Source organism: Balaenoptera ricei, chromosome 15 (genome assembly GCF_028023285.1).
Source record: "Balaenoptera ricei isolate mBalRic1 chromosome 15, mBalRic1.hap2, whole genome shotgun sequence".
In the NCBI taxonomy this organism is placed as follows: domain Eukaryota; kingdom Metazoa; phylum Chordata; class Mammalia; order Artiodactyla; family Balaenopteridae; genus Balaenoptera; species Balaenoptera ricei.
The window spans coordinates 41,343,099-41,368,284 of record NC_082653.1 but is presented as its reverse complement, the minus strand read 5'-3'; the positions used below and the strand labels follow the sequence as shown (position 1 = coordinate 41,368,284).

At 37.3% G+C, this 25,186-nt stretch overlaps 1 protein-coding gene across 9 annotated transcripts in view; it reads left to right on the top strand.

Annotated features, from left to right (window-relative positions):
- TASP1 (taspase 1) overlaps positions 1-25,186 on the top strand; it is a 371,502-nt gene that overhangs the window by 65,849 nt on the left and 280,467 nt on the right. For all 9 annotated transcript variants that reach the window (XR_009497636.1, XM_059897552.1, XM_059897550.1 and 6 more), the window contains one exon: positions 9,187-9,293. Coding sequence is in view for 8 of the 9 variants with exons in the window: in XM_059897552.1 (XP_059753535.1) it covers positions 9,187-9,293 (107 nt within the window). In the remaining variant the exon portion in view is untranslated. The remainder of the gene's footprint in view (positions 1-9,186; positions 9,294-25,186) is intronic.

Sequence of the window (25,186 nt, the reverse complement as noted above, 5' to 3'; positions counted from 1 at the left end):
CCTTGTGTGTAATGTGTCTTCTTTTTTCTCTGACTGTTTTTTAAAAATTGTTCTTTCTATTTGTTTTCACCTAGGTATGGTTTCCTTTGTGCTAGTTTTATTGTGCCTGTTGAATCTGAGGGTTCAGTTTTTAATCAAATTAGGAAAACTATTGGACTCTCTGCTTCATGCTCTCCCTCATCTGTTTCTAGGACTTCGATTTCACTTATATTAAAACATTTGATACTGTCATGTGTTCCTGAGGCTCTGATTTTTTTCAGTCTTTGTTCTCTGTGCTTTCTGTAGTAGTCAGGATTCTCCATAGAGACAGAACCAATAAGATACTTATCTATCATCTATCTATCTAAAGAGATATTATAAAGAATTGGCAATCATGGAGGCTGACAAGCAATTGCAATTATGGAGGCTGACAAGTCCCAAGAAATGCAGGGTCAGTCAGCAAGCTGGAGACCAGGAGAGCCAATGGGGTAGTTTCAATCCAAGTTCAAAGGCCTGAAAACTGGGAGGGTCAATTGTATAGTTCCAGTGTGAAGGCTGGCAGGCTTGAGACCCAGGAACAGCTAATGTTTCAGATCAAGTATGAAGGCAGGAAAAAGTTGATGTTCTAGTTGAAAGGCAGTCAGGCAAGAGGAATTTTCTCTGACTCGGGGAGAGTCTGCATTTTTGTTCTATTAAGGCCTTGAGCTGATTGGATGAGGTCCACTTACATAGGGAGGGCAATCTGCTTTACTCCGTCTATCAATTTAAATGTAAATCTCAACCTTATCAAACATACCCTCACAGACACACCTAGAATAAAGCTTGACCAATATCTGGGCACTCTCTGGCCCAGTCAAGTTGTCAAATAAAATTAACCATCACACTTCTATTTGTTTGATTTCTGTTGAATTGGTCTTTGAGTTTATTGATCTTTCCTCCTGCAGTATCTAATTTGATATTAATCTGATGTTATGATTTAAAAAATATAAAATATTATGTTTTCAGTTTTAAAGTTTCCATTAAAAAAAAAGCCTTCATCTTTGTCTTGAAATTTCCCATGTCTTCACCCATTATATCCATTGTTGGCATATTTATCATTGTTATTTTGAAATCTTTGACTGCTAATTCTAAAATCTAGGTAACCTGTGGGTCAGTTTCTATTGATAGATTTTTTTTTTTCTTGACCTTGGTCACACTTTCCTGTTTAGTTGCATGTCTCAATTTTTTAAAAAAAAATTACACCTTGAGCATTGTGGATGATACATTTTAGAGACTATGATTTGTTATCATCCTTTGAATGATGTTGAGTTTGTTCTAACATGTAATTAAATTATTTGCAGTTCACCTTGATATTGTCACAGCCTGGTTTTTGGCTTTGTTAAAGTGAGTCTATTTCAGTTTTTTTCTTAATCCCAGAGTTGTCTCTTAGTACTAGTTTGTGGTCTTTATTCCTGAGATATGGCCTTTCTGGGGTTTCAGTGGAAAGTCTCAAACTTTAAATTTTGTCTCTCCTACAGTGGGTATTTACTAAAACATCTGTTCACTTTTCAGCTGTTATTTTCCTCAGTGGACTTTACAGAATCTTGCATCCTGTATGAACAGTTAAGGACTCATTCAGGATTTGAGGGGACTTTTACATAGATTTTTGGGCTTCCTTTTTTGTGGATTTCTCCTTTCCAGGATTCCTCCCTTACTTTCCAGTGGCTTCAGTAGCCCCGGACTCCTTCATCTCAGGCCAATAAGACTGTAGTTTTCTACCTGAGCTCTATTTTCTGTGTATCTCACAGAGTGGGAAGTGCCTCATGGGGAAAGCTGTTTGAATTTGGATCTCACCCAGTGTGTTTCTTTTCTTTCAGTGGTTGAATCCTCTCCTATTTCTGCCAGCTTTTGGTCACTTGCCTTCAAATAGGCTTTTTTTTTTTTTTAGTTTGAAACTTCTGCCCAGAGTTTGTAATTATTATTGGTCTGTAGGTTAGTCTCATATAAGCTATTCTTTCATTACCAGGAGCTGGAACTGATGTTTTGTAAATGTGTACTATTAACAAATATCATAATAAAAATAATATAAATTAATAAATGTATTTAACCATTGTATTTATTACTTTTTAATTGTGTGGTAGAGGAATAAGTTATCTTCTTTTTTTTTAATAAATTTATTTATTTATTTATTTTTGGCTGCGTTGGGTCTTCGTTGCTGCGTGTGGGCTTTTTCTCTAGTTGCGGCGAGTGGGGGCTACTCTTTGTTGCGGTGCGCAGGCTTCTCATTGCGGTGCCTTCTCTTGTTGCGGAACATGGGCTCTAGGCGTACGGGCTTCAGTAGTTGTGGCATGCGGGCTCAGTAGTTGTGGCGCACGGGCTTAGTTACTCCGCGGCATGTGGGATCTTCCCGGACCAGGGCTCGAACCCGTGTCCCCTGCATTGGCAGGCGGATTCTTAACCACTGTGCCACCAAGAAAGTCCAAGTTATCTTCTTAAATACTGAAGCATTCTACATAAACCTGGTCTTCCTTTTTACTTCCATTCCCAATCCCAGACTCCTGCTCAGTCTGATAACCACAGTTACTTGTTTGATTTGCTTCTCTCTGTTCCAACAGAAATGTTGGAATATATAGTATTCCAACATATATAGTTGGAAAAGAATACATAGTATTCTTTTTTTTTTTAGAATTTCACTTTTATTTATTTATTTATTTATTTATTTTTAGCTGTGTTGGGTCTTCGTTTCTGTGCGAGGGCCTTCTCTAGTTGCGGCAAGCGGGGGCCACTCTTCTTCGCGGTGCGCAGGCCTCTCACTATCGCGGCCTCTCTTGTTGCGGAGCACAGGCTCCAGAGGCGCAGGCTCAGTAGTTGTGGCTTACAGGTCCGGTTGCTCCGCGGCATGTGGGATCTTCCCAGACCAGGGCCCGAACCCGCGTCCCCTGCATTGGCAGGCGGATTCTCAACCACTGCACCACCAGGGAAGCCCCAGTATTCTTTTTTAAGTAGATAAATGGTATCATACTGTAGTATCTTTAGTAAGTTTGTAGATAAGTAGTATTATAACATGGCTTTTAAAAATATTTTTTGTAATGCAGCAAGATGTATTTTGAAATCTGTCCATGTTGATATATATAGATGAATTAATTTTTAAACTGTTGAATAGCATTTTACCATATTTATTTAGCTGTTTCTTTATTGGTAGGCATTCAGGTTGATTCTAGATTTTGCCATTAACATTGATAATTCCGTGAATATTCTTGTACACATCACTTAATATATACGTGTTCTATTGGGGTAGATAGTTGGAAGTAGAATTGCTGACTCATAGAGGATGTGCATTTACTGTTTTGCTGGCTATTGCCAGATTCCTAAGAGGTTTGCTGTCTACTTTTGAGAAGTCTGGCTTTGTATAGTTGGTGCCATTGATGACCACATAGTAGCTCAGAGCACAGACTTTAGAGGCCTTTATGTGACCAGGGGCAAGTTACCTCCAAGACACTTTTCTCATGGAGACATTGTGATTCCTTGAGGTAATGTATCAAGAATTCTTACTCCAATTTTTGGTGCATAGAAACACTCAGACGTTGACTATTAATATCATTCTCACTGTTATTAATATGTTGAATGTGAAAATGATCTTGGTGATATGATTTAATCAGAATTTAATAGGCTTAGCACTTTAGCACTGACTAATAAGATGATTTTAGTGATTGATCGTATCTGGAGTTAGGTGTAGCCGGTAGGGCAGTGGTTTTCTACTTTGGCTGCACATCAGAGTCACTGGGGAGCTTTGAAAAATTCAGAAGCCCTGGCTGCACTCAAAATCAATGAAAACAGCAACTCTGTAGATGGGACCCAGGCATCTGTAGTTTTTAAAGTTTTGTAGGTAATTTCAATGTGCATTCTGTTTTCAGAATGTCTGAGATAGAATGTGTACATTCTTTTGAATTTTTCCAGAAAATTCATTAACGTTGAAATTGAAAGGAAAGTAATTTTGTTTTCCTTTGGTAAAGGACAACCTTAAATAGTTTGTGCTACAAATTTGCTACCATCTGTTCCTTAATTTTCAGCTGTTTTATGCTTTGATTGGACCTGGGATACATCTTTAAATTAAGTAAAGAGTAGATTAAGGACGTTATTCTATTCTTTCAATTGATGGGCATGATTCCACCACAAGGAATCCTATTTTCTTCTTTTCTATTGGCTAGATTGTGTTCTTACAGTTTTTCTGCCTTTGTGTAAGGTACTTTGAAAGACAACATGATATTAAACATACTTTGTAATTGTAGAGTTTTATCATAACTGGTATATGATATATCAACACTTAATTTCATATGGCTAGTTAATATGGCCAATTATGCTGTTTCAATTTTTTTATTTTGAAGTACTTGTAAATTCACATGCAATCCTAAGAAATACAACAGAGAGATTCTATGTGCCCTTTGCCCAGTTTCCACCAATGGGAACATCTTGCCAAACTACAGTACAATATCACATTCAGGATAGTATTGACAGTCAAGATACACAACACTTTTATCACCACAGGGATCTCTCATGTTGCCCTTTTATAGTCTCATCCACTCACCTCCAACCTTCACCCCTTCCTTGACACCTGGCAGTTACTAATCTATTCTCCGTTTGTATAATTTTGTCATTTCAAAAATGTTATATAAATGGTATCATATAGGATATGAGTTTTTGGGAATTGGCTTTTTTATCACTTAGTATAATTCTCTTGAGATTCATCCAGGTGGTTGTTCTTATCAATAGCTTGTACCATCTTATTGCTAAACAGTGGATGTACCACTGTTTGTTTAATCATTTATCCATTGAAAGGCATCTGGGTTATTTCCAGTTTGGGGCTGTATTAAATAATGCTGCTATAAATAAATATTCATGTGCATTTAAAAAAATTTCGGTAAAATACACAATGTAAAATTTACCATCTTAAACATTTTTAATGGTACATTTCAGTAGCTTTAAGTATATTTACATTGTGTAACTATGACTACCATCCATCTGCAAAATCCTTTTCATCTTGAGAAACTGAAACTCTGTACTCATTAAACACTAACTCCTGTTTCCTTCCACCTGGCCCTTGGCAACCACCATTCTTAGTTCTGTCCCTATGAATTTGACTACTCTGGGTACCTCTTATAAGTGGAATCATACATTTTTTTTTTCTTTCGTGACAGGCCTATTTCACTTAGCATGATGTCCTCAAGGTTCATCCATGTTGTAGCATGTGTCAGAATTTCTTTTTAAGGCTGAATAATATTCCATTGTATGTATATACCACATTTTGTTTATCATTTATACATTGAATGGGTTGAAGCAACTTGAGTTGTTTCCAACTTTTGGCTATTACACATAATGCTGCTATGAACACAGGTCTACAAATATCTGTTTCAATTCTTTTGGGTACCCAGAAGTGAAATTGCTGGATTATATGGTAATTATGTTTTTAATTTTTTGAAGAACCACTGTACTCTTTTCCATTGCAGCTACACCATTTTAAATTCCCAGTAATAGTGCACAAAGGTTCCAATCTCTCCACACCCTCATCAACACTTGTTATTTTGTTTTTTGTTTGTTTGTTTGGTAATAGCCATCCTAATGGGTATGAGGTGGTATTTTGTGATTTCAGTTTTCTACCTAATGATTATGCTGTTGAGTATCTTTTCATGTGCGTTTTGGCCATTTGTATATCTCCTTAAATGTCTGTCTCCAAAAAGGGAGACGAGGACTAGCCTTTTAAATTCCCTGGAGGTCACTTCAGCTGGAGGGAGAGGCGTTGCAACAATGGCTGTCTGCCTCTGAGTCTGTACCTCTGTGACCAGAACCAGCAATCAGAGCACAGATTCTGGTATTTGGAGGAGAGGGTCTTTATTACCCACCCTGACTCTCACAAGCTATGTGCAAGCTGCTCTAGGAGTGTATGCCCAGCTGCCTGCCGCAGGGTTGGGGATGGAGTGTGGGGAGGCTACTGTGCGAAGAGCTGAAGTTGACCCAGATTAACCACAGTTTACAATGAAGCTTTCCCCTGGAAACCTTCCTCTTTAATAGACTCCAGAGTTGTATAATACTTACATTAGACAGATTCTAGCAGGCCAGTTGTTGTCTAGGTGGGGAGCCAGATTCCTGGTGCTTCTTACTCTGCCATCTTCCCTCTAGCTCCAACTTATTAATTTTGTATCAGACTATTCTGATTCAACGTTATTAGTCCTATCTGTAACTATTTGCATATACTTTAAAATTTAAAAAGATGCCATTTATCATTTACCTTTGCATATGATGTCTTTTGCCTTGTAGACATTTTAAATTTTATGTGGTTTTATCAATGAACCATCCTTTTGATGGATTCTGGCTTTGATAACATTCAATGTAAAATATTCTACTTTAATGTTACAACAAGTAAAAATAAAAAATAAAGTCTCACTCAAAAAAGACTGATATAAAAAGACTGGTATTTATGTCTACTGTGTGATGGCTTAATCTTTTTGGACTTCTTTTTTTAGATTTTATATGTTTAAATCATTAATACTTATAAGGTTTCAGTTTTGTGTGTAGCGTGTGGTAGGAATTTAATTTGTGTTTTTTTCCCCAAATAGGTAATGTATTGTGCCAAGAAAGTTTACTGAATAACATATAGATTTCCCACTGGTATGAAAAAGCAGTGTTATTCTCAAATTCTATTAGGATATACATGAGTTTGTTTCTAAACTTGTTGGTCAGTTCCATACTTTTTTTTTGTCCATTACTACACTATTGTTCTTAGACTTTGTCTTGAGGGCAACTCTGGTTCCTTTTCCACCTAATTTTCCTAACATATTTGTTTTTCCTTATTTAAAATTTTCTTGATTAATCTTAAAGGTAATATGTTAGAGTATCTTTGTTATTTTCCCACTGTTATTTTGATTAATTTACATCAATGTGGGGAAAATTAATATTCACTTAAAAACACTGTGACACTTTAATTATTGTTTTACTGCAGTCAATTTTCATTTAGATTTGCCTGCACATATATTCTTTTCTTTGCACTTAATTCCCCACCCCTCTCCCCTATCTTTTTTTTTTCTTTTTTGTCTTTGAGCTTTCACTTTGTATTATTTTGCCTGTTACTGAAGAACACCCTTTAATATTTTCATTAGTACAGGTCTTGCTGGTGATGAGTTTGCTCATTCTTGTTCACCTGAAACTATTTTTATTTCACCTTCATTTTTGAAGGTTAATTTTACTGGATATACTGTTCTGGGTGAGCAGATATTTCCTTTCAGTGCATTGAAGATAACCACCTTGCCTAAATGCACTTGGGATTGGGGTAGAGGGTAGGGGTGGACTTGCTTGGTTCTAGCTCACCCTTCCTGTGGGGATGTTGGCCCTTTCAATCCCTAGCTTGCTGTGGGAAGTGTCTCCTATGAAACTCCCGCCTTTAATGGGCTCTGGGTTTGACTTATGCCTCTCCTTGATGCCACGGAATCAAATTCAAGTGCGCAAGTGTTGGCAAATGCTCACAGTGCAATAATAATAGCTTTAGTCTTCAGTTTACCCTCAGAAAAGCTCGATACTTTTTATAAGGTTTTTAATGCTTTTAAGGTGGTATTTTTCATATTTTATCCAATATTTTTGATAATATTTGGTGGGAGAATTGCTCTTAAGAATTTAGTCTGCCATTATCAGAAGACTTTGGTAATCTTTTCAGTGTTATATTCCAGTTTGTAATTTCTCTTGTCAGCTGAATCTAATTGTTTAAATCTGTATATCAAGTCTTAAAATTCCAGTTATTGTATTTTTTATTTTTAGAAGTTCTGTTTGGTTCTTCTTCAAGTCTGCCTGGGAATGTTATCATCTTTTCTTCCTTAGTTATATTTTCAATATCTTTTTTTTATGTCTGTGAGCATAAACATGTTTTATATTCTATATATGATTATACTAGTATCTGAGGTCTTTGCCGGTTGGATTATACTTTCTGATGTTTGGCTGACTTTTATTTTTTCATTCTTGGTGATTTATTTCTCATTCCTTTTATGAACTGTTTTTTTAAACTATGGGCTCATATTAATTGGAACATGGGAATTCTTTGAGGTCTGGGTGAGTTAAGGTGGGTTTTTCCAGGGAGTATTTGCATTTGCATTTAATGGGTTTTTGAAGCATTACCTCACCAAGATCATTTTTGGTTTTTTGTGTTTTTCAGGCCACATAGGTAATACAAATTCTCCTAATTCTGCCTGAACTTTTAAATATTTTTTTATACTTTAATGTTATATAGATATGTATTTTGTTCTTATAATTCTAATTGTTCTTCAAGAGCAGCCCCCACCCCATCCCACCTTGTGCGCGCATGCGCACACACATGTGCGTACACACATCCACACACACCCCGACAAAACAGAGCTCCCCTTCCCAAACCAGCCAAGTGTAACAGGACTTTTCTTCTCTTACGTTTATAGCCAAGGCTGTGACTTACAAGTTTCCTGATTCTTTGCATATTATGGCATTTTCTAGTTTTCCCTTTCATTGGGCATATTACCCTTTGGAGTTCCCCTCTTTTTTTTTTTTTTTCTTTAGTTTTAATTTATTTATTTATGGCTCTGTTGGGTGGGTCTTCGTTTCTGTGCGAGGGCTTTCTCCAGCTGCGGCAAGCGGGGGCCACTCTTCTTCGCGGTGCGCAGGCCTCTCACTATCGCGGCCTCTCCTGTTGCGGAGCACAGGCTCCAGACGCGCAGGCTCAGTAATTGTGGCTCACGGGCCCAGTTGCTCCGCGGCACGTGGGATCCCCCCAGACCAGGGCTCGAACCCGTGTCCCCTGCATTGGCAGGCAGACTCTCAACCACTGCGCCACCAGGGAAGCCCCGAGTTCCCCCTTTTTATGTGGGTGGTCTCCAATACGTTTTCTCCTGCTGCATTGTCCCAAGTCTCAGCTCTTGTCTCTTATGCACAGAGACCTTCAAAACCAGAGCTGGCCATGGCATGCATTAGCAGACACTCCTGGAGAGCATCTACCTTCAGAGCTCACTTGTCTCTCTGGATTTGACCTTTTTCTTAATTTTTTTTTACTTTAGGTTATTTTTCTTATTCCCTCGCACCTCAGTGTACACTGAAAAGACTTTATAAAACCCTTTATCCAACATTCTCAAGGATTTTGTCCTGAGAAGGCTCTTCAGGATATCTCATCTGCCCCATTGCCCTAATATTTTTCAAATGTTATTTTTAATGTTTCTTTTATAGGATTCAGTTTAGCTGCATTTAAAAGAAACAAGAGGAAACTAGAGCTGGCAGAAAGGGTGGAAACAGATTTCATTCAACTAAAGAAAAGAAGACAATCAAGTGAAAAGGTCAGGAGGTGTTTGAAATATTAATAATTAATGTATCATAATGATATATTTAGTCTGCATTTAGGTATATAAGCCTCAGAATAGTACAACCCAGTAGAAATATAATGCATGCCACATATGTACTTTTTAAGTTTTCCAGTAGCTGCATTTTAAAAAATTAAAAGAAACAGGTGAAATTAATTTTAAGACTTATTAAACCAGTGAATCTAAAATATCGCTTCAAAAATGTGATGAATGAAAAAAAATTACTAGTGAGCTAGTCTATTTTTTTTTTGTATTAAGTCTTCCAAAAGCAGTGTGTATTTTACACTTACAGCACGTCTCAATTATGACATTAAATTTTCATTGGAAATACGGTTTGTATCTATATACCATAAAGTTAACAGTTGAAAAAGTAGGTTTACATAACAAGTTACATAACAAACATACTTAAGACTTCCCAGAAATTGAATTGAAACTCTGTTTTAAAATTAAAAGTTTATTAAAATGTAATAACATTAAAAATTTAGCCTCTCATCTGTCCTCACCACAGTTTAAGTGCTCAGTAGCTCCATGTGGCTCATGGCTGCTGTTTTGGTCCTTGCAACTCTGGATGAACATGGCTGTTTAGGGGATAGAGTGTTATAAGGAAATGTATATATTGGATTCACGTAGGTTTTTTTGTACATTCTAATTACATGTCTCTGTTTCTTGTTCTTATATTTTCTTTGTTTGCATTTCATGCACTTGTGTGCCATCATGAGTCTGCGTGTGGCATTTCTTAGGTGTTTTGGGGGATAGAAAAATTAAAAACCATAACATTCATGCTCAAACTATGGCTTAGAGGTCCGTTAGCACACAGTTCATGATGGAGTTCTCATGTCACATCGTCATTTGATATAACTTGGCATCTCGTTAATATTCTTCATTGATTAGTCCTATAATTGCTTATGTACTGGCTAATGCTTTCCGTCATAGCTATATATGGTTTATTCACCTATGAATGCATACTAAATCTTCTCTCATGGTGATAGATATTTTTCCAGTATGTTGCCACATGGGACAATTAATCAAACATTTTGGTCCAAACCTTTTTATTTTTCTGCCAGAGAAGAGTAGAAATTTAGGAGGAAAATGAACAAATGAGTAGGTAGACCTTGGTGAAAGTGGCTAGTAGTGTGGTTCTGTTTCTTCGGTTTTTGCATCCCATGTGATGTCTGAGTAAGCAAATTTAGGACTTCTGTTCTTTTAAAAAACTGATAAAATTTGCATACAGTGAGCAATTTAATCATTTTTATAAATATATATGTATACCCATGTAACCCATTTACCTATCAAGATGTAGAACATATCTGGTTCTTTTGTACTTCCTTTCAGCCATTCTCTACCCTTTATAGGTAACCACTGCTCTGAGTTTTATCACCATAGATGTTTTGTGTTGCTCTTGAACTTTATATAATTGGAATCATACAGAATGTACTCTTTTCTAGTTGGTTTCTTTCACAAAATGTTTTGAGACAGTGTGTCACAGGTTTATTCTTTTTTATTACTGAATAATATTCCCATTTACTGTAAGTTGTTTATCCATTCTCCTATTGATGGACATTTGGTTCATTTCCAGGTTTGTACTTTATGAATAAAGCTGCTATGAACATTCTTACACAGGTCTTTTTTTCAGGAACATCAGTTTAGGGTTTTTATGCATAGAAATATCAGTTGACCTCATAGAGAATATCTTAAGCTGGTCTTATTCAGAAGATTCATTTTTTTATTCAGAAATTATTTACTAAGCAGCTACTCTTGGTGCTGAGCTGGGTAGTAAGAAAACAGTGGTGAACAGGATGGAGGTAATTCCTGCTCTAATGAAATTTTACATTTTAGTGTCTAGAGACAGAAACATATAAACGTACAATCAAGTAAGATAATTACCATGTTTGATAACTGATATAAAGGAAAAAAAAAGCATAGGATGATATGATACAAAGTAACTTGGATATGAGAGATGGAGGGGAGACTCAAAAGAGGACTCCTTTAGTTAGGATGATCAACAGAGACCTCTCTGAGGGTGTAACATTTGAGGCGACATCTGAAAAATATGAAGTGAGTTTTATGAGAAGTCAGTGGAATAGTGTTCCAGGAAAAATGAACTGCATGTGCAGTGGCCCTGGTGGGGACTTGGCATATCAGAGGAATGGAGAAGAGGGGCATTGTGCCTAAAGCAGGGTGGGCAGGAGGAGGATGGTATGATCTGAAGCTGGAGAGGAAGGTAGATGCCGGCTCCTTGAGGAGTTTCCACTTTTGTTTCATGAATAATGAGTTATTGTAAAAGCAGAGAAGCAACACTGCCTTATTCACATTTTACAGAGTTCTTTCTGGCTGCTACATGGAGAACAGGGGGAGGCAAAAACAGAAGTGAGGAGATTAGTTACAAAGTTATTACAGTTGGGAGATGGTGCCACATGGACTGTGGATGTTAGGGATGGAGATGGAGAGAAGTGAATATATCCAGGATATATTATAAGGGCTCCTAGAAAGACAGGAATTACTGACGCCTTATAGAGAGGGGATTTAAAAGTTTTAGTTTAGTCATAGTGTATTGCCATTTACTAAGGTGGGGCAGGGAGCTGGAGTAAGTATGGCTTCAAGGTGATGGAGGTGGGAAGTGGAAATCAAGAACTTTCTTAGTCCATGTTCCCTTAATGAACTCAGATTAACCAGTGCTTTTCATTTTCACGATAAAACATATTATCTGATGCCAAGGCACCCTAAACATGCAAAGGTAATAGACCACTTTTAGTGTGCTATGTTCCTTTACTCCTTTCAGTTGAATTTTGTGCCACCAAGAGCTTCATTATGCTCATTGTTTTTTATCATTTTATCCTTTATCATAATTCATCGTCTCTCATAAAGTGATGAATATTGAGCTTAAAAAGAGAGTTGTCTGCTTGCAAACTGAGAGAGTTGTTTGTTTGAAAACTAACTTGAAAAAGCAGAGTGGGTCTATAAAAAGTTGCTGTAGAGTTAAGTATGGGCAAACCAGCTGTAAAAGATTGAGAAAAATCGTAAAAATCTAGAAGCTCTGTGCATTCAGATTGTATTGTGTTGTTAGTGTATTTATATTCTTGTTCTACTTTTAGATAAAATAAAACTTGAAATCATAGGACAGTCCAGGGTGTTATAGGAAGATGATATGGAACATTTGTATGTAGGCTCACATTCAGAGAAAGTCTTACATGAAAAGATTGGCTAGCGAATGAATGAATTGGTTTTGTGTTTTAAATAAAAAGGAAATATTTACAGTATGTGTCCTTCTTTATGATTCTGTCCTTCACCCAGAGAATATTCAATTTGTGAAAAATTTAAACAACCACTTATCAACCTGGTTAAGAGGATTTGCAATAAAAAGCTGGATGTGGCAGCAGGAAAGATTAACTGTGGAGTTGGTTATATGCATCTGAAGCTTAGGGGTAGGTCAGGAGGGAGATTCCCATTTGACAATCATTGGCATCAAAAGGAATATGAATCCACGTGGCCAGATGAGCTCACTTAGTAGTAGTGAGTGAAGATAGAGGTCTGAAAACTGAACCCTGGGCCAGGCCAACATGTCTACGTTGGGAGGAGGAGAAACCAGCAAAAGAGAAAGATGGAGCAGCCAGTGGGGCAGAGGGGCCACCAGGAGAGTGTCTGGGAAGCAGAGAGGAGCGTTCAAAGTCAGGCATCACCTGGGTCAAGTGCTGCTGACAAAACAGGTAGGAGGACAGAGGACTGGCCACTGGACTCGGCACCTGGAGACTTTGGACCTGGATGAGGACAGTTTCCACGACGTGGTGGATTGTAGAGCAGGTGGAGTGGGTCCATCAGGGAGAACAGGGTGGAGATAATTCTTTTGAGAAGTTTTGCTGTGGAGTGGGGAGAGAGAGGTGGGGAGATGGGGTCAAGACACTGTACCACTGTCAGTTACCTTCTGTGAATTCACTCAGTAATTTCACCTAGGAAGGCTCAGTTTCCTTATCTTTAACTGAAAATAGGGATATTCTGCTCCTGTAGCAGGGCTGTTAGGAGGAACAGATGTGTTAATGGATGTTCAAGTGTTTGGTGACTGTCACTGACTGAGACACCATCGTTTTTGCCTTTGCCATTGTTTGCCTTCATCTCAGCCAAAAAAGAAGGGAAACTGCTACTCTGGGTGGAATCTTGTAATGGAGAAAGGGAGGGTGGTAATGGAGGTCACTAGTAGTGGGTGGAGAGGTGGAATTCAGGCATGATTCAAATGGAGTATTTTAGACCCCTGAAATGACAGGAGAATATTTTTAGTATTCAGAATATATGAACTTTAATGTGTACAAAGCACTGTGTTTGACTAGGACCCAGCTTCTGCCTTTAGGGAAGGATGCGGGCCACAGGCTTTGTTGTGCAGATGTTTGCTGTATAACCTTGGCAAAGGTAATAAAAATGCTTCGAGAAAGAAAAGACCACCAGATAAGGAGCCAATGGCGCAGAAAATTATAATTTTTGAGAGGAAGTGTAGCAGTTTTTTGGAGATGTGACAGGAAAGGACAAATAGCTATTTTCTAAATCAACCTGTATTTAGTTTATTTCTTCCTGTCCTGTGTGTATAGTTTCAGCATAGTTCTGGTTAGCCAGCATTGACTAAAGCCTGGAACTACTGTGTGTTGTGGCTACATAAAAGAAGCTGTGAGTTGGGTATATAAATATAATAAAAAGAATAGAGTTTTTGGTAACTTTCCTAATGTTCAGTTTTTTGTTACTCAGTGCTGAAGGAGATAAATATTGTCTTGAAAGGAGTATACAGTAGAATAAATCTTTTAAAGCCTGAAAATAAAATAAATAAACTTAGCAACTTTTGTTGCGTTGATATTTCTCGTTTTTCTTAAAAAAGTAATTGATTGTCCAGACATTATCACAGTACTAATAGAAATCAGAATTAAAGCAAGAAGAATATTTAATCAGCTTGCTACCTCAATTAATTAGGGTATTTCTGTTTTTCTTCGTCTTTGACCATTTACATTTGACTTAGTTTAAAATAAGAATGGTTAATTAATGGAATGCTTTTGGCTGCAAACAACAGAAAACCTGATGGCGACTTAGGAAATGCATATTTTTCCCCCTGCTCCCTGGCCCTCTGCCTCATAATAAAAAATTCTGGAGGTGGGTGGTTGCAAGCATTCATTAGCTTGGGTTTCCAATGATGCTGGAGCCAACATATCTGGGATTTCTCTTGGGCCTTTTCTCTCATGCCTTTTGTCTTATGGATGGAATATGGCTCCTATAATTTTAGGTGTCACATCTGCATTCAAGGTGAGAAGAAGGTGAGACCATGGAGGGTGTGGGCGGGGAGACTAGTGCCAGATGTGTCTGTCACTTTTTTATCTGGGATGCAAAAGTTGTCCAGAATCTCTCTCAATAGATTTCTCTTTAGTTGTTTTTTTGGGGGGCAGTGGACAAGGGGCACAGTTTGGTCACATGGCTATTCCCAGTTGCAAAGGAGCCTAGGAAATTAAGTGGATTTTCCTCATTACTATCTCATAGCTCATGACTTGCTGCTAGACACATTGTCTTCCCCCCAAAAATTAGTTGTTTTGTTGTCAAAGGAAGCGGAGGAGAGTGGTTATTAAGGAGGTAATCTACAGTGTGTAGCGTAAATGGAGAACTTTTTTTTATCGTCTTCTTCTGCACAATTAATATGTCCCTTGTTGCTACAAACCAGTAGTGGGTTAAGCAGCTAATCTCCCCATAAATCAAATAAAACACATTTTATCCTCACTTTCAGAATACATGGGTTTTAAGATACAATATTAAAAAATAAGGAATAAATTCTGAGTAACTGTCTATTCTTAATAATTGACATCTCTGTTTCATCCATGCTTTTTTGGTGTGACTTAGAGGGAAGACATACTGGAGAACGAAAAGATTATTATTTACCTGTAGTGCTGTGTAATATAAAAGTAGTAGTTGTTTATGCTCTGTTCCACTCCCCTATCTGGGTAGACCCAACTGTTCTGGATTTTTCTTTACTTCTTTCTTTCCCTTGCTGTGTATAGATAGTACACACTTTGCATGGTAGTGCTGGACCATAAAAATGACTGTGCAAACCGGAACTGTGCAAAGGGATCTTAATGGCAAAAAAGTACACTTTTTCCATGACCTTTAAACATTTTTGTCAAAACATTAAAAACTCTTTTACTGGTGGTTATAAATGTGTAGAGAAACAAACAAAAAAGTAATTAAAATGAATATTTATTTAGTACACTAATTTAAAACATCAGAATTAAAGTAGGTTTTTTCTGTCTAAAAAACCCTTTATCAATAGTAGTTTGAACAGTGCTTGCTTTCCTGTCATGTAAGTTATGATATGGAGTGAGCATCTGTTTATGTCATGGTGAATCGTCAAACTCTTTTTAATTTTGCATCAGCTTTCAACATTCTATCCTTTGCTCTTTCCATGTTGTACGATATCTCTCAGCTTTCCTTTCATGTCATCTTTTTTGTCAGTGTCACTTCTTCTGGGACATCTTCATCCTTTTTGTCACAACTACATTCCTTATTTATGTTGACAGGTTTGTCTTCACTAAGTTCCTCTGACTGCAGATCTTGAGCCTCTTGAATGGTGGCAGTGTTGAAAATTCCCACAGTCAGTTATTTCTTCCATAACGTCACTTATTTTTTACTAGAATTGCACTTCCAACATTATCACTTTTTGTTTCTTTGCTTCACTTTCATCTTAGTTGGCTAGTGCCCTATTTTGATTATCGATATTTGTAAAATGTCATGTGGATTTATCACTGGGAGACAAGGAGGTAACACAACTACACACTTAGCTGTCTGTGCACGGTGACCCATCCGTGACAGATGTTGAGTGAAACGACATGATCGGTCACTGATCATGATGGGCATCTAACGTTTACATAGTTTACATAGTGATCTTTGAACTAAAGACCTAGTAGTGAAGTTTATACTTTATGCAATTACTCACAGCTACTATACCATGTAATTGAAGTTTGGACCAGGCTGTTGAGTGACTGGTATTATTTAACTGAGCTGTGGTAACTGACGTTTGTCTGTGTCAGAGCTAGGCAAATCGAGAACTGTGTTTGTGAAAAGGAATGGTGCGGTTCAGCATGCTCCTCTGTCCTTTGTAGTTCCCACACATGGGCATCTGCATTCTCCCCTGACAGGATTGCCACAGACTCTCATTGTTGTTAGAATATTTATCAATAATTCTTGTGGTGTACGTGATGAAGTGATGACACGTTTTAAGTTTATCTTTTGTTTTGATACAAAAAGTAAAAGATAGTTGTGTTAGTATTAAGCATTTTTGAAAAAGAAAACTTTCTTTTGGAATGAAGTGCTAATAAACTCATCGGCCAATTGAGGTTCTTAGCTCGTGCTACAGAACTGACTGAATTGTTACATAACCTTGTTATATAACAGAAAGAGTTGCTACAAAGAGGAGATACTTTGGGAAAACAAACAGACCCAATGCACAGGATAATCTAGATTTCATAAATACCAGTTTCAAACAGCTAGCCCTGGATATTACTAGAAGGGACTCTTTTATTCTTAGAGTATTAAAAGAGGTTGGGGGTATTGTTTGATCTCGGCATTTTTGATGTTTCAAGCCTTTTTTTTTCCTTTTCATTTTTCACAAGCATATTGTCGAAATAGTTTCCATGTCTTTTTCTTTAATAACAGAGTTTACAGTTGGATGTACATGAAATTCTTTGCCTTCTCTCACCACTTTTATGAAGTAATTTAAGTTTTCAATTAATTTCATTGGTTTTTAGGTAAAGCAGTACTTGTATAGGGTGGTGAAATGAAAGATAATTAGACTTTTCCATTGTGTGAATCTTTCATTCTTCAATTTCTAATGAACAAGTTTAGAAAATCTTGCAATGCTTTATACAGTGTTGTGTGTTGAAAACCACTCTAAAGAGATTCTACAACTTTTAATTTTGTGTTCTTTAGCCACCACATAGGGACATCAAATTGGCCACATGTTTCAGAAAGAAAATGTTGGGCCTTGCGTTGTGTGCTTCACATAAATGTATTCTATTCTTTTGAAGTATATTGTGGGTAACATTTTTCCCTTTTATCCACCATCTTGAAATTATTATATAAATGCTTAACTGTATCATACTAAATCACTGTTATTTTTTGGGTGAGAGGTAGGTTAAGATCAAAGGAAATAAATGCACAAAAAACAACATGTTTTCATCAGATTGTTCTATTTGTACTTGTGTACATTTTGTGTATTATATGTGCAGAGGAAGGAGTAATTAGTCTTTTATAGACATTTTCTTGATCTGGAGTCTTTCCGTGTTTCTCAAAAAGATGGTTAAAGCATAGGTATATGAGTAAACAGAAGTAAGAAACTTCTTTGCCTTCTCTTTTACATAAAGAAATATACTTTATATATTTGTGGGTATTTTCTTTTTAATAAAACTGTAAATTCATCCTGTGGAGTGATTATCTTCCATTTGAAATTATTTCTTTGAATTGTAAGTAATATGTTAAAAATTATATTTTCCTGTCCTAAGACTATCTTGATTACTGATTAAGCCTATAAGACTTAACATGTAAATCAGTAGGTCAGTAACTTAAATACTTATATTACTAGATTACCACCACCTCATGCATTTATGTAGGTTATACAGTCTGATGACCATTATTCCTTTGCAATATAATTTGATGGGGTTTGTTTATTTGTTTATTTATTTATTTATTTTTCCATTTTCTTACATCACTTTTTATTTTAATTAATTAATTAAAGTGAAAGCAAGTTTATTTAGAGAGATACACGTTCGATAGGCAGAAGGCAGACTCTTTTTAAACCTCTTTTTCAACTTGGAAGTTGGTCTTTTTTTTTTTTTTTGATTTGAATTTTATTTAATTTATTTTTTTTATACAGCAGGTTCTTATTAGTTATCTATTTTATACATATTTGTGTATATATGTCAATCCCAATCTCCCAATTCATTCCCTCGCCACCATGGGGTTTCTTTAAATGTCTATGTCAATTCATCAGTTATCCAAATCCAGAACTTTCAACCCCTGATAGCTGGACAGTTGCAGTATTTTTTTTTTTTTTTTCCTTCTGTTTCAGAAAAAGTTTCTAAGTTCTCATATAAAGATTCAATAGCTAGTAGGTTGGATTTCTTCCCGAGTCTTCCTTAAACCCTTACGAAGCTATGCCTTAAATTTATACTGAGTTTTAAAGTTATAAGTGAGATAAGAGTGAGGCAAGAAATCTGTTAACAGACCTTAACTGCTGTTTTTATTTTGTAAGGGAAGTAACCTGTGGTTTTCCAGACTTGTTATAGGTTGACATCATATGTTCAGACTTGTAAATCCTCCCTCCACTTTTACTATTCATCAGCTCTGTAGAGCCTCCTCTAAATTTTGGTGTTTAACAGAATCAATGGAGGGGAAAAAAGAGCATTCCTTCGTTATCATTGGGATAATCTCAGCTGATCTTGTATATAATGTGCAAATCACCATATTATAGCTTTCCTAAAAGGAAGTGTCTCCAGTGAATGGAATTTCATTGGAGCTACAGATAGAAGTCTTCCTGTCTGGGAATTGGCTCAGACCATGATGTTAAGAGCATCAGATTCTAAGTCAGAACTTTTAAATATGTCCTCGTATGATATCACCATGTACTAATGACCTGAGTTGACCCATCACAGATGTAGTGGTGTTGACACATGTGTAGCTAATAAGGCCAGCAGAGTAGACCAATACATGAGAAGACAAATGTGTATACACACACACACACACACACACACACACACGGATCAATAACAAGGATGTTTTAAGATCAGAAGATAAGACCCACTGCTTAATTAGGTTGAAGGAAAACTGTCTGGAGTTTTCAAAGGCCTGATTGGCCCACCTCTTCCATAATCAGCCTAGAACATTTTGAATAAAAAGTCAGATGCCAGAAACTATTCAGAATTCAAGACCTGGGCTGGGATTACTTGAGGAGCGGAGGAGGTAGGGCAGGCTGAAATGGGGTACAGTAGACCAGGATTTCTAGTCTAGGTTTGCTGTTAACTAGTCCAGAGACCTTGGGCAAACATGGAGTCTCTCTAGACTTCAGTTTCCTCAGCAGTAAAGTCAGCATGCTGGATCAAGTGATTACCATCATTCTTTCCAGCTTGATAATTCTCTAATATATTATCATTGGCAGCATGGAGTTTGTCCAAACCTCTTGATCCTCTCATTGAGAGATCCTTTATTTTAGTGTATGCTAAACCTGGCCGGCCATTATCTTCATCTGGGTAGTTGTAAAATTCGATTTTTAGGCTCTACTCTCAATATACTGATGAACATCTGCAGGGGTGTGTGAGGTATTGGGCCAGCATTTGAGACTCATTGCTTTTTCTGCCTAATGTGTCACAGTGGGCCTAGAAAAGCACCTGCTTAGTAATCGTTGCTTAAATGAACATAGAACGTTCTAGAGGAGTTAGTACTTATATACATGATTGCATTCAGTTAATAACTTCATGTCCAGTCTTATTCATTTAGCTCTCCCGAAGGTACCATAGAGCTCTTTTCGCCTTTCTCCTTATTCCAGAATTTGTCTCCAGGTCATTGTCATTTTCCACAGGTACCTGACACAGTGCCCACTTAATGAAACTGTGTTTGAATGGATGAATCTAAGTTTTAATTACCACCCCCCTCTCCAGGCCCTGAACTGTTCCAGTTGCTTATTATACATTTCATGTTATACCTTAGCTCAGCATGTCTAGAATCAAGCTTCACCACTGTCTCCTGGATGACTGCAGTAGCATCGCAACCGTCTGCTCTTGCCTTTCCAGTCAGTTCTATACCCAGCATTTGTGGAATCATTTAAAAGTGCAATTTGATTTTGTCATGACCCTGTTTAAACTCTTCAGTGACTTCCAGCTGCTCTTAAGAATAAAGTATAGGCCCCTTAACAGAGCCCACAGGACTCGATAAGAGCAGGTGCTTGTCTTTCTTTTCAATCTTTTGCTCTTTTACTCTCAGTCTGGGTCACACTGTCAAGATTCTGCCTGAGTCAGGTCCTTTGTCCCTGTGATTCCAGATCCCAGGAATATTGCCTCTCCCCCTCCCACCTGTCATTTAAACTGTCGTGCTGCTCCAGCTGCCTCTCTGAGTGTGCTTATTTGATGTCTTTCTCTTTCCCTAGAGTGCAGGTTCCAGGAGGACAGGGATTATATCTGTTTTGGTTGCCATGGTTTCTCAGCTTGGCATATAATAAGTACTCAATAAACATTGGTTTAATGAATACAGGCACTATTTTTTGTTTTGTTTTGTTTTTGCTTGCTTCTTTTTGATATATTTACCACCCTCAAGTCTATACCTTTTTACCTTGATGGCTGGATGGTTGCAGTATCTTTATAACTGGCTTCCCTGGTTCTAGCCTTTTTCCATTCCTCTTTAATTCTGTGTATTATCCCAGGATACATTTCCTTAAAAATACCTTCATTGGTCTTGTCCTTCTTCTGAGAGAAACTTTAATAGAATCTTTACTATCTGTAGATTAAAACCCAAAGTTTTTAGAACTGACTTTATGAACCCTCTTGAAACTTGAGCCCAGCCTACTTTTCCATTATTTCTCTTCTGGAATAATCTTTTTTTCTCTGATCAACTACATTTCTGTATTTGATTTTTCATGGAGTTGCTGAAAGTTCTTATTTCTAAGTTTTGCTCATGTCTCTTTCTCTTTGTGGAATAAGTGATAATTAATAATGGAATACCAGCCACTTCTCCACCTACTGAGATTCTAATCCAAGTCCTTCTTTAAGGACCAGCTCAAATGCCACCCAGATCAAAACCAATTCCTTTCTTCTACTTAGTACGTGTAATGGGCACTCAATAAATGCTTGTTGAATTGAATTATCTACTACCTTTGACATTTTGAGATTGGTGTGTGATTATTTTATCATATCTATGCAGGCATATGGAAGCATGAGCATTTTGTTTTTTTATCCTTATCACAGTGCCTAGAAACAATGCCTTTACTCAATTAATATTACTAACTTAAACATCTACAGTCAATGATTCTAATGTTAATTTTGAGAGAGCAAAGTGTGTTATTTTCTTTAATTGTAAGTCTTACGGTCTTTCAAGATAAGTTTGAATCTTCTTTTATTTGCTTCAAGCATACATTAGTTCAAAACTATGTCTCACTTTTAACAATAAGCTTATATTTGGGGATGTAATGAAAGAAGAGTTTGGTTATCTGAAATATTACTATTGATAATAATATTATTGAGTAAGTGAGGGAAATGATGGGAAATAATTTCTTAGAAACAGCTCACAGTTGCAGCTGACCATTCCAGAGGTGAGTCAGGAAGTGTCCACAAGGGGGCGTGCCCATCTAGCTATCTAGAGAAACGTGACCAAGTCCCTCTCCTGTTATGCAGGTAAAAATGCCTGTTTTACAAATGTACTCCTAGGCCATGTGTCTTTTTCTAGGAAAAAGAATAGGCCTTCACCATGACAAAAATTCCTACCCATTTTCTAACACCTGTTTATTTTGGTGGTGTGATTTTCCGAGGAGGGACAGGGGACAGAATGGAAATGGGGATTGCCTTGCAAGCTAAGACAAGTCTATGATGCTTGTGATTGTGCTTTTTTTTTTTTTCCTGTGTTGAGAGCATTTTTATTTTACAAGCATTGCCATCTCTTCTGTGGTCATTGTATGTCGTTTGCTCAAGGGATAGGCAGTGCTCCATTTTCATTGCTCCATTGATTTGTGTCACCTGAGGTTATGAGGAACTAGCAAGTGACCTTGAGGAGTGCACAGGCTTTGAGTGGAGTTTCTACCAGAGGTCATGGCCTCATGGGATCTTCAGTTTTTGTTTTTGTTTTTTTCCAGTACCTATTTTACCTTGACTTCAACATTATCACCAGCAAACATTTATTGAGTACTATCTATATACAGATTTTTAAGTAGGCTTTAGGAGTAAATAGAGAGGCCCTGCCCATTTGGTCCAGAGGAATTAAACAATAAAGGGAAATCATATCATTTGGTATGTGCTAGAAGAATGAAACCATCCGTGAGAGCTGCAGGGATTAGCAGGATGGATAAATTACCATAAGCACATGGTAGGCTTTATGGAAGAGGTGGAATTTAAGCTGGGGCTTGGATAAAGAGGGGCTTACATAACTGTAGAGAGAAAGAGAAAGTCCTAGTTTAGAAGAAGCCTGTGAGAAGCACCACAGAGTTTCTTCAGGACAGTGGTTTCAAACCCAAATGCTTATGGGGGCCAAGCAGGTAGCCTAAATATGTGAGACCATCTAGAGGGGTGGCGGGGATGGCAATACATGTTCCATTTTTAGGTATTCAAAAACCAAAGTGCGCAACACCAAAAATAGTACGCTTTGCTGGTCAAACCAAGCTCTGCTTTTGACAGCCTGTAATCCCCAGTGGGGGCACGACAGCTGATAGGATTCAACTGTCCACAGAATTTAGCAAAGTAAAATAGACCATAGAGGAAGTAAGTACACAGGCAGAGCTGCCCCTGAACGTCTGTTTGCACTAACTGTACTTAGAAGCAAATGAGGAGAATATTTTGAAATACAGTATGTGTGAGTGGGGCCTGTCCTGGTGGTTATTTGCATTAAACACAGGCTTTTGAGTGTTGGGAATCTCTGAAAAACATCATTGAGGTTAATTTGAATGGCGTTAGAATTTCTAAGATATAGTACTGTCATGATTAGTTTAGATTGTATTTTACATCCTAGAATATACTTAGCTCCTTCCTACTCTTTGTAATTCTTTGATTTATCTCTGATTTCTAATAAGATTTTGATCTGTTGAGGAACAAAAAGAAAATAAGTATATGGGCGTTTTTTGGCTCCTTTTTGCTTTTTAATATGCTGATCTTTAGTTGTTATATATTTATGATTTTGAATAATAATTTCTATTTTTGAGAGTATACTCATAATTATACGGTCAAATGAATATTGCTTTAGAAATCTCATATCAAATAAAATAACTTATTACTGTGTTATTAAAGTCGGTGTCAATTATTCTTCAATCTGGAGAGGGTGGAACTTAAATCCAGGTTAATGACCCATCCCAATTGTCATGGTGTTTCATTGGCAGGAATAGACTCCAGATTGTCCTGGTTACCTTCGAGTCCTTTATCTGTTATTCCCCACTGCTTTAAGACTCAGTTCAAAGGCCATTGGAGCTCTGGAATTTAAAAGAAAAAGTGTAATTTTATCCCGAGAAGGTAAATGTAAGCTCTGAAATGAAAGACCAGAGGTCCAGACCACGGCCAGGTGTTCCTGGAAAGAGCCAAATTGGACAACTAAATTGCAAAAGGTTGCCTGCTCTTATTAAAGAGACTTTGTTGCTGTCTATTTAATTAGCAAGGTCTTAGCTCATTTATTTATGTGTTTTTTAATCTGCCCAGGTAATGACATTCATAGCCTATTAGTGTGTGTGCTGGTAGCATGTTGCGCTATCTATGTGGTTGAAGTCCTCTCATATATGCGCCTCTATGAAGTGAAACTGCCAAATAATCTCAATTCCCTCCTTCTCCCTTGAGCATGTTTCCCAGACGGCAGTGACTGAGTTTAAGATAGTGAAGGATGACCAGTGGAAAAAGTGAAGTTACGACTCAAATATTGTACGGGTATTAATCATTTAGAGCTTTTAGGAAAGCAGTCTGGAATTAAAGAAACTGAATTGGTTAGTCAAAAACGAGGAGTGTGATCTGGTGCCAGATGATTGATTTAAGGGGTTGGGAAGGCAGTAAAGAAGTGTTACCAAAAGAAAACATTGAACAGTGGAGTGTGTGACCAATATAAAGATATATCATTTCTTTATAGATAAAGCGAGAGGCTTAGTGTTTGATGGTAAGAGCCTTAGAAGTTTGTTTTGAACAGTAGACCAAAGGGCATGCACAACGTCCTGAAATAAAGATCACTTCCACATTGTGAGAAACGAGTCTGGACTTTAGTTTGGTTACTATGGGACCAGCAAAAGATTTCTCAGCAGTTGTTTAAGGATGTGCTTTTGAGACAGAACCCATTTAGGAGTGATGTGCAAAAGCATTACATTCAGAGAAGATCTAAATATGAAATAATCAGAGAAACGTGAGGTTATAGGAAAACTACTTTGGATAGGCTGAGTCTGGATTGTGCATAAAAATTGAGCAAGATGCAGTTTCAGAGGACAAGAAGTTTGAGTTATTGATGAGGTTCAATGAAAAAGTATTTATCTTATGACACTTTGTTAGTTGCTGCTTCCAGGTGGAAGGGGGGAAAGACAAGCCACCAAAGAGCTTAGAACAAGCCAGTGTATAAAAGTCTTCCAGACAGGGGTTTAGGTTGTACTTTTAGGGCTAGGGCCCCCGTGTGGATGGGAAACGATTCAGGAGACCTTTTCTGGGGTTACTGAGGCCCTGGGACTTGAAGAAGGGCAGCATTTTGATGTGGGGCAAGGGTAGGGGAGGAGAGAGCAATATTTGCACTGGATGAAGTGCAAGCGAGTCAGGATGCCACCTATAGTGTGGAGTTTAATAGTATCTGCTGTTACTCCGGAGAGCCCAGGCTCATACTGGAGGAGAAGGCAGGAGGGCCGGGCCTTTGCTAAGGTTTAAAACAACAAGTTGTTTTGTCACAGAATCAATTTTGCCCTTCTTTTTCCTTTTTATTTATTTATTTATTTATTTATTTATTTATTTTATTGCTTTTTGGATCTTTTCACCTAATGTTTATTCCTCTTTCATCTTATCTCTGTTTTTTCTCCTTGTGTTTATCTTATTCTCTTTCTAACTTGTTTAGTTGGACACTTAGCTTATTAATTTTGTTTTCTTTTCTAATATTAATATTTTGGGTATTAATTTCCCTCTAAGTGCCACTTTTACTATATCTCTCACAAGTTTTGA